Below are 10135 nucleotides of genomic sequence, written 5' to 3'. Positions count from 1 at the left end.
ACATCCAACAGCTCAGCCCCTGCCGTGCTCTGCTGAGCTCCAAGGCTCCTGTCTCCCGGGAAATGGGGATCCTGTGTGGGGAATGATGTGGGTCTGGAGCCTTCTGCTGCCTCCCAGCTCTGCCCAGGGTCATCTCAGTGCTCTGGCTCTGCGTGTCCCTGTGAACACCTCCCCAGACACTCCCCAAACCCTTCCCTGAACACCTCGCTGAACGCCTCCCCAGACACTCCCCAAACACTCCCCAAACACTTTCCCAGCCCGGTTCCATATAAAAGGAATAAAAATGTGGCTCCGGTGTCCCCCTCCACAGCCCCAAGGGCCAAACAATTCAGGAAACTCCATCTCCAAGCCCCTTGTGGAGTTGTGAAGAGCCAAATTCCCGCACCTGCCCCCAAGCCATGAGGAGACTGGAGCTCATTTCGGACACCGACTCGATTTTATTGTTTGAAGCGCCAGGAAAGTTCGGTCTCAGAAATGTGGGAATTTCTGCGGGCCCTGAACATCCCCCTGGATGTCATTCCTTGTCCTACCCCCTCCAGCTGTGCCTGTGCCACTGAGGACATGGGGCATCCCCTCGATGACCGTGGTGGGAACAGGCTTGTGACCCTTCCAACACCTGGATGGGCTTCATGAGCCACCTCCGCTCCTCACTTTGGGAGCATGGACAACCTGTGCTGCCACTGGAACAGCGCTGGAGACACCCAACAGCCTGGAGAGCGCCATTCCCTGGGATGGGAACGGGATCTCCTCTCACAGCTGGTACTTCTTCAGCAGCTCGCTCTGCCACTGCCGTTTTTTGTTGGGAAAGGCGACCGGGATCTTGATCCTGCGGAATTCCTCGATGCACTTGCCCAGCTCGGACTGCAGCGCCCGGCGCTCCTCGCTGGTGGCCGTGGTGGTGGCCGGAGTGACCTCCACGCCGTTCTCCTTGACCGCTGTGTGGTCACTGCCCCGCCGCTGCCCCTCCTGCTTCACCTCCTCCATCTTTTTCAGGGATTTGGAGAAGTCCAGGGTGTTGGGGCGGGCTGGGAATTCCTCGGGAGCTTCTGGCCAAGGCAGGGAGTTGGTGGGGCTGGGATCCTTCGCCTCTGACTGAGCGTCTCTGCCCGGGACGGGCTCGTCCATGGGTGGAGCCGGGAAGGGCTCGGCAGGGCCGGGGGTTCCTGCAGCGTTCCCACCGCCGGAGTCCGCCGGGTCCTGCCTCGTCCCGGGGCTTTCCTTCGGCTCCGCGGCGTCCTCGGGGGCTGGGGAAGGAGAGCAGAGACGAGAGTGAGGAGTGGGAGATGTGGGAGAGGAGGGAGATCAGGGAGATGGGGGAGAGGAGGGAGAGGAGGAAGATGGGGGAGATGGGGAAGATGAGGGAGAAAAGGGAGAGGAGGAAGATGAAGGAGATGAAAGAGAGGAGGGAGAGGAGGAAGATGAAGGAGATGAGAGAGATGAGGGAGAGGAGGGAGATGGGGGAGAAGAGGGAGAGGAGGAAGATGAAGGAGATGAGGGAGATAAGGGAGAGGGAGATAAGAGACCTGCTGGGAATCCTTTTAAAACTACATCCGGTGGCAGAGGTACAAAACAAGGAATAAACTATTCCCATTTTGAATTCCCCACCCTACACTTCACCCCCTGCACTGGAGCAGAAAATGTCAGGGGGGATTTTTCTTTTTCCTTGAAAACTTTGTAAGGACAGAGTTGGATTTTTTTTCCCCCTTTTCCTTCTTCTTTTTTTTCTCCATTTTGACATTTGCTGAGCAGCTCCAGCTCTGCCGGCGCTGGGGGGGGGGTTTTTTTTTCACCCATCAGCGAGCAGAACACTTGAAGGCTGAATTTGCTTTGGCAAATCTCTCCGGGAAGTTACAGGGATGGATCTTTGCCCCAGATTCTTTGAGTGATGGGATGAAGCCTTGAAGTTGTTTTAATCATCTTATCTGTGAACCTGGGAGCTGCTTTTGGGAAACGTGGAGCTGAGGCTGGGGAATTTAAGCACCCAAATTCCCAGAAGGAGCCTCCTGCTGAGCTGGAGAATGAATTCAAATCCTTCAGTTCCTCTCCAGCATCTCAGCTCCCGGAGGATCCCGCGACTGTGGCAGGTTAAGGATAACATTTATTCTCCAAAGTTTTCAATTTTACATCCCATTATTCCTGTCTGAGGCACAGAGAACTGTTCAGGTCACCAGGCTGAAAGCAAAGCCAGGTTTCCTGGGGACGGCTCCTGAATATTCCTCCTATCCCACCATCCTGGTGTCCTTTGGGGGGTCTGGCAAGGTTACAAACCCACAACCTCCACACTCCTGAAATCTCCTTGCTCTTAATCCCAGAATCCTGGAATGGTTTGGGTTGGGAGGGACCTTAAACTCATCCCATTTATTTCAAAACTGGAAGGAGAAGAGCCTCTGGAATAAAGCCATGGAAGAGGAACAGCCTGAGAGGAACCCAGCTCTGCCTCTGCCCATGGATGGGCTTTTCCTCCAAAGCCCAACTCTTTGTTTGGGCTGGGCTTGGAGAATCCTTCAGGAAACAAAATAAAAGGAGAGAATAACAGAGTAATGGAATCATGGAACTGAATCATGGAATCAGGGAATGGTTTGGGTTAGGAGGGACCTCAAAGCCCATCCAGTGCCACCCCTGCCATGGGCAGGGACACCTCCCACTGTCCCAGGCTGCTCCAAGCCCCAATGTCCAGCCTGGCCTTGGGCACTGCCAGGGATCCAGGGGCAGCCCCAGCTGCTCTGGGCACCCTGTGCCAGGGCCTGCCCACCCTCCCAGGGAACAATTCCTTCCCAATCTCCCATCCAGCCCTGCCCTCTGGCACTGGGAAGCCATTCCTTCCAGGATCTCATAAAAAAATCCCTGCCTGGCTATTTTGGGAGAGGTTGGGTCTCTGCAGCAAATGGTGGGAAAGGAAAAGAAAGGAAAGGAAGGAAATCCCGGAGCCCGACGGAGTGTGAGCTGCAGATCCCTCATTCGGGATCACCCAGGAATGACCTATTCCCCCTGCCCTTGGGACCTTGCGACATCCCTGGGGATGGAAGCAGCGTCAGAGAGCAGCAAATCCCGTGCTGTGAGCCTGGGCCCGAGCTCCTGTCCCTGTCACAGCCTCTGGAATAACAAAGCGCTGTCCCAGAGCCGCAGGGGTGGGGACAGCGTGGGCTTCCCGCAAAACCAGCGCGCGGATTTTTTTGGGAGCGTATAATTGCCCCCAGCAGGACTCCAGCGGCTCCACGGGGCTGCTCGGAAGTGTCGCTGCTGAATTTAATTGGAGCTCTAAAGCAAAAGTGGCACCAGGGAAGGGAAATCTGGGGGAGCAAGGATCAGAAAAATCAGCCAGGCTGATCCCTGTTCCCAGTCCGGCAGCTGGGAGGGACACTCGGGACTGTGGAGTGTCCTTGGATCGTCTGAGGGGTGGCACCCCCTTAATGCCAGTCAGGGGCTGGTCCCACAGAGCTCGAAATGTGAGGAAGGATAAACCTGGGGAAAAACTGGGATGTTTGTCCAAAGCTACAGGAAAGAGGAGGCCCCGGAGCTGCTGCAGGGCTGGAGCCCCTCTGGAGCCAGGCTGGGAGAGCTGGGGGTGCCCAGCTGGAGAAGGGAAGGACACAGGGACACCTCAGAGCCTAAAGGGGGCTGGTCACAGGACACAGAAGGTGTCCCTGCCCGCAGCAGGGATGGAACTGGATGGGCTTCAAGGTCCTTCCGTCCCAAACCATTCCGTGTTTCTCTTCCATGGCTTTATTTCAGCAGCTCTCTTCCGTCCAGTGTTCAAATGGGAAAAGCAGGAGCAGCGCATGGCTTGGGGTGCACCAGGAACGCCTCAGTTCCTTTACAAGCTTCTTAAAATTCCTTCCAGCCTCTTAAACTTGGGTGGTGTGGGCCAAAAAGTGATGGATACAATTTTCCAAACGAGCTGGAAGAGCACGTTGGGTTTGGGAAGCGTGGGGAGGGGGTATCCAGGGTGTATCCACAACATCCCAGTGCCCAATCCAAACCAGCTGCATCCCGTCAGTCTCAGGACCTGACTCTGCCTGGGTTGATCTGTTTTATGGGATTAATCCAGCCAGGAACAACAGCACTGGGAGCTTCCTGTGCAGCTGGGTCCATCTGCTCGGGTACCCAGGCCCTGCCCCGGAGCCCTGGCAGTGCCAGTGATCCCTGCTGGATCCCAGGGAATGCCAGTCCCTTGGCAGGAGGCACCAAGCTCAGGTGCACAGAGGGGTTGGAGCCCCAAGCTCGTGACATAAATGCCAGAAAACCCGGCTCGACTCTCCCTGGATTCCCCTTTTTTCCTGCTGTTGGAAAAGCTCAGCAAGAAGCTGGGGGTGGGGGGGGGAAATCCAAACAGCAAAAGGCACCTCTTGAAAGACCTTGGGAAAGAAATCCAGCTTTTCCCCTGTCATATGGGTGCTGCCAGGAGGAGGCAAGGTGGGAGCAGGGATTTCAGGGATTTCAGGGATTTCAGGGATTCTTCCGAGGGCTGAGGTTCCTTGGAGCGAAGGTGCAGCTCCCCAAAGTGGAGGAAAGTTGGACGCTGGTACCTGCTGGCGTTGGTTCCGGGTGTTCCATGGATTGTCCATGCCCTGGAGGGTCCCTAGGTGGGCAGGGGCTCTGTTCCCCTGCTCCTGCCGGGTTCTCTGTGAGGAAGAGATCGGGAAATGCGTAAATGCTGGCGATGTCCTCACAAACCTCACCCGGTGGGTGTGGAGCTCACAGCTCCATCTTTTATAGGAATCATGGAATCCTGGAATGGCTTGGGTTGGGGGAGACCTTAAAACTCATCCCATCCCACCCCCTGCCATAGCAGGGACACCTCCCACTATCCCAGGCTGCTCCAAGCCCCAATGTCCAACCTGGCCTGGGACACTGCCAGGGGCAGCCACAGCTGCTCTGGGAATGTGTGCCAGGATCGAGGTCCATGCAGGGATAATGTGATCGCAGGAAATGCCCCGGAGATCCCTCATCTAAATTAAATCAGTGTTTGCTGAGTGCTTGTGGATATCCACACGCTGCAGGAATGGCTGGAATGTGGGAAAGCCTCCAGCCTGGAATCCGTGGCTGCGTTGCCTCATCCCTGGCAGTGTCCAAGGCCAGCTTGGACGGGGCTTGGAGCAGCCTGGGACAGTGGAAGGTGTCCCTGCCCATGGCACGGGGGATTAGGTGACCTTTAAAGTCCCTTCCAACCCGAACCAGCCTGGGATTCTATTCCATGACTCCCGAGCATGGGAGAGCCGCAGCTCGGCGGGATCGGGCATGGGATGCTGCGTAATTCCAACATTTTTAGCCCTTAAATCCGCGTGTCTGTCAGGACTGACAGATGGAGATCCAGCTCCAGCCACCTTTTGTTATCCAGGACTTCAATCCCTTGGAGCTGGAACAAACCCGCCCGAGGTTTTTGTGCCTTTAATTCGCGGCCAGCTCCCGCCGGGATCTAAACCAGCCCTCGCCACTCCGCCCCCTGAGGGGGCCGATATCCATCAGCACCTAATTACTGCTCCCGGTTCATCCCGCGGCGCCTTTCATCTCCAATTCCGCCTGGTTTTCCTGGTTTCCTGCCCTCCCTGGGCTGAGGGAGGGGAGCGGTGTTCGGGGCTGGAATTTTGGCTTCATCACAGTTGATTCCTGCAATTCAATCCATCCCCCGTGCAGCTGTTCTTGTTTCCCAAACATCCCCTTTTTGGTTTTTCGGGAGCTCTGCTGTCAGTTTTAGGCTGTTTCCTGTGGATCTGTGCAGTCCAAGTGTTTTTCCCCCTTATTTTTATCCATGTATGTAAAATACACATTTAGCAATGGATATTCCCTCTCACTGGTTAATTTAACATCTGCTCTAACTTAGGTCTGGCATTCCCAGGAGAACAGGGAAAAGAGCACTCCCGCCGGGATCTAAACCACTCCCAAATCCCATCTCCAAAGGCCTCCCAAATCCCTCCTCCAGAGGTCTCCCAGCTCTCGCTGCCTTCTCTCCGTGTTCAAGGAGTTTTGCTCTTCCTGGAGCTGGGATGCTGCAGCTCCTTGCCAAGTCCTTCAGGATAACAGGGATGGAATCAGCGGGAGGAGCTGTGGGATGCCTCTGGAAGCGCAGCCAGCTGAGGGGGGTGATGGACGACAGCTGTCCCACACCAAGACTTTGCGTGACCACTCGATTGCCTCACTCTTTTCCAGAGCAGCCACTCCAGCTTTATGGTTGGGACAGGAATTATGATGGATTCAGACACCAGAGGTCAAATTCCGGTGACGGAGCAGAGCCCTGGGATGATGGGAGCCACTGGAAGTGCAGCCAACGGAGCCATCCTGCTTTACAGCAGCAAAACATCTGCCTGGGGTGGAGGGCTTGGGATCACGTGGAGCAAAAGCAGCTTTCCCTTCTTGCCAAGCCGATCCCTTTGGATAACCCTTTATTCCCCAAAAAAGTTTATCCAGGCCTGGCACAGCTGCCCAGGGCAGGGGGGGAGTCCCCATTCCTGGAGGGATTTAAAATCCATGGGGATGTGGCATTTGGGGACGTGGGTTAGTGCCACACTTGGGAATGGTTGGGCGATGATCTTGAGGGTCTTTTCCCACCTAAATAGTTCCATGATTCTAAGACCTGCCTATTTGTTGGGATTAGTGATCAACAGCGTGGATGGCAAAGCTTTGCCAAGAATTCTTCCAAGAGGAGCAGCTCCTGGTGAGCCTGAGCTGCATCCCACCTGGAAGTGCTGGTTCCCACCTGGAAGTGCTGGTTCCCACCTGGAAGTGCTTCTGCCGTGTCTCCCTTGAGGTCCAGGATGGGCTCGGAAGAGGACATGGGTTTTTTGGGGCTCTGCTCCGGTTCCAAAGGCTCAGGAACAGGCAGGCTGAGCCAGGAGCTTCCTAAAAATCAACACCCAAAGGAGAAAATCTTAGAAGGGAAATGGTGCAGAGGGAATGTGGGAAGAGAATAGATGGGAATAGAACCAAAGCACCTCACGGAGCACCACGCTGGGTTCCCAGGAATGATCAGGAAAACTCCCAGTGCTTCCCAAACCCTTCTCGGGGTGATCCTTCAGCTTTGGGCAGTGCCTGTAACCACATCCCACATTTCCCACCAGGCGTTGCTGCTCCTCCTGCTTTGTTCCTGCTCTCCTGCCTTTTTCCTAAGCCTTTCTCTCCCTGGCTTTCCAGAGAGTGCCTCATTTACATGGATTTCCAAACAGGGAGGAATACAAAGTGTTGATCCTAAACTGAGATTAGTGCCTCAGCTTCCCGTTGTTTTCTTTCCCGACATTTCCACTCAGACTCTTCCGTGTGCCATGTGGCCCGGATAAGGCTTTGGATCCAGCTGTGGTTCCTGCCCCATCCAAGGGATTTGCCTCTCCATGACTGAGCATCAGAGTGGGATCATCCCGTTGGCACAGAGCACGGTAAATCCCATGATTGTTCCAGTTCCACAGCTCTTCCCAGCAGGCAGAGAGGGAATCACGGAACTGTCACCCAGAAAGGTCACCCAGGACACTCTCACTGTCCCAGGCTGCTCCAAGCCCCGTCCAGCCTGGCCTCGGACACTTCCAGGCATCCAGGGGCAGCCACAGCTTCTCTGGGAATTCTATCCCAGCACCTCTCCACCCTCCCAGCCAGGAATTCCCTGCCAGTATCCCATCTAACCCTGCTCTTCCAGAGGTGGACTTTGGCCAAGGCCACCCTGATTTGGGACACAACCAATCCTGCTCCACCCAGCCATGGGAAGCAGGGGATGGAACGGGGTGCTCCAGCTCCCAAAACCCCACAGCTCAGCAGGATTCTGTGGTTGGTGGTTGCTGGAAACCAGGATATCAGGGATTTGCCCAGGGCAGCCTGGCCAGGCTGGATCTCCATGATCCACCACGATCCAGAAGAAGATGCTCTCTCCAGGAGATGGCAGCAGGATCCCAGCACAGCCCATGCCAATGGCCTCCCTCATTAACTGTGGCTCCTGAGACAATTCCTGCCTCTTCCCAGGCTCTAACCAGGGCCTCCTGATTCCCAGGACCACCATCTCCATCCAGAGGCTCTGTGGTCACCGCCAGTGCAGCTGGAAACGTTCCAGTCCTAATTCCAATCAATATCCCAGAGCGGCTGGTTTTGCACCCAGTTAAGTCCCAAAGTCCTGGGGGAGGGAGTCTGAGCTGAATTCCATTCCAGTGGAGCATTCCAAAGCCTTTTGGGATGAGAGGGTGGAACAACATCCAGACAGGACACGGGAAAGCGGCCTGGAATGGAATTCCTGCCACACCAGTGGAAGGGGAAAGATCTTCCGTGGAATAAGAGCGACGCTGAGACTCCAGCGTTTCATTTGAACGGCTGGGGTTCTCCAGGTATTCCCAAGCATTCCAGCAGAGCTGCAGGGCGCTGGATTCCTGCTTCCACGTGCTGACCCGCAGCCGGCGCTTATTAAAGGTTTAAAGGCCAAGCTGTCAGCGCCGCTCTAGGGCCGGGCTTTTCCTCTTATAGCTCTATCCCTCTAATTCTAATAGGATTGGGAAGAGGAGGCAGAGCCTGGAGCAGCGCCAGCAGCCGAGGGAGGGTTTGTTCCTTCCTGAGGCTTTGAGCACCTTGGCAGAGCTTTCTGGAAGTTTGTTTGTCTTCCAGCACCTCCTCTCGTCTCTCCGGGATTTTGGGTTAATCCCTAGGAAAGTGGGAGCAGAGGAACTGCGCTGTCCTGGTTTTCCCTCCCCCCAGGGATAACAAAACACCCTCCATGTGCTGGCTGTCCGTGCTCGGCTCCACCGGAAAAACGGCATGAATCCCATTTTATTTCAAATTCCAGCTGGGCACTTGCTGCTGTTCCCGTTTTTGTATGGACTTTTTGGGATGGGAAGGCTGGATTTGGAACACAAAGAGTTCCATCCTGCCCTGCAAAGGAGGATGCTGAAATCCAAATCCATGCCAGCATCACTTTTCCAGGGATTAAACCTCCTTTTTTAGGGACGGATCCTATAAAAAAATCCAATGGCATTTTGCCATGGTGTAAACTGGAATTCCTTCAAAACCTGAGCAAACCCAGGCCAATTTTGGGATACAGTTAAGGTCAAATCCATGGAACTAAAGGCCTACTTCATCCCAGTTTTTCTTTCCAATTCTATGGGATATTTCATTCCCTCATGATCCTCTTTGGTTGAATTAAAGAAGTTTGGGAATCCTGCAGATCCATGGATGCTGTGCCAGGGCTGGACAACCCTTTCCATAAATAAAATTTTCCAAAAATCCACCCTAAACCTCCCCTCGATGCCATCTCTGATCACCTTTGGAGGACAGTAAATCCCAGGATTTGGGAAGATTCCAAAGCCACCACTGGAAGGCGTTGGCTCAGCTCCACTTCCAGCCTCAAATCCACGCTGTCCAACAGACGCGATGGATTCGGGGATATTCCGTGGATGTGCTGAAGGGATGGGAGCCACCGAGGAGCCACCGAGCACTGGGACACTTGGGAATCACGAGCAGCACAGAGCCGCTGCTGAAACTCCCATCCCTGGGATTCCTCCTTCACCCACTCCCAGGTTTTTCCCAGGACATCCTTTCCCACGGATTTACCTGGAAGGCTGCAGTGCCTGGAGAGCTGCCTGGAGAGTTGGCCTCGTGCAACAGGACCTGGAAACAAAGGAGAAGGTTTGGACCTGGATCCAAAATCATGGAATTCTGGTGACCTCCCTCCACACCCACACACCCATGTGTGGGTCTGGATCCTGCTCCAAAATCGTGGAATTCTGGTGTTCCACATCCACACCCGCCCTGGAGCGGGATGCAAGGAAAACGAGCCCTGGGGTTGTGTCCCATGAAAAACCATTTCCTGGGATTTTCCCTGTGGATGTGCCATGAGCCCCGCCAGGTTTTACGGTGCTTTTCCAAAATATCTGGGCTCCTCCTAACATTTCCTGTCTTTGGACTCCCCCTTAATCCATGGAAAAGTTCTGCAGCTCAACCCCATCCCAATTTCAGCGAGCAATGCCCCTGCATCGGAAAAAACTGGGAATGGTTGGAAAGGGATTTTTGATCCAAGATGTCCTGTAGGAGCAGGGACAACGTCCTGGTGCATCCCTTTCCATAGGATAAGGAAGATTTGGGATCAGATCAAGCCTGGGCATCACAACAGCCCAAGTTTTTCCCATGGGGAACTTCCAAAGGAGCCGCCCTTGTGCTCCTTGGAAGCCTGAGG

General features: G+C 54.8%; 1 protein-coding gene across 1 annotated transcript in view; it reads right to left on the bottom strand.

Annotated features, from left to right (window-relative positions):
* Positions 1-414: 414 nt before the first annotated feature.
* Positions 415-10135, bottom strand: part of LOC108448492 (BTB/POZ domain-containing protein KCTD8-like) — a 19780-nt gene continuing 10059 nt past the window's right edge. The window contains exons 2-5 of the mRNA XM_017741583.1: positions 9514-9570; positions 6715-6837; positions 4527-4622; positions 415-1244 (exon numbers count right to left, since the gene is read on the bottom strand). Of these exons, the coding sequence (XP_017597072.1) occupies positions 751-1244; positions 4527-4622; positions 6715-6837; positions 9514-9570 (770 nt within the window). The 3' untranslated portion in view covers positions 415-750. The remainder of the gene's footprint in view (positions 1245-4526; positions 4623-6714; positions 6838-9513; positions 9571-10135) is intronic.

This window comes from Corvus brachyrhynchos, unplaced genomic scaffold, assembly GCF_000691975.1.
Source record: "Corvus brachyrhynchos isolate BGI_N302 unplaced genomic scaffold, ASM69197v1 scaffold351, whole genome shotgun sequence".
NCBI classification, from domain to species: Eukaryota; Metazoa; Chordata; class Aves; order Passeriformes; family Corvidae; genus Corvus; species Corvus brachyrhynchos.
The sequence above is the reverse complement of the archived record's forward strand: the minus strand, read 5'-3'. Positions and strand labels throughout refer to the sequence as shown.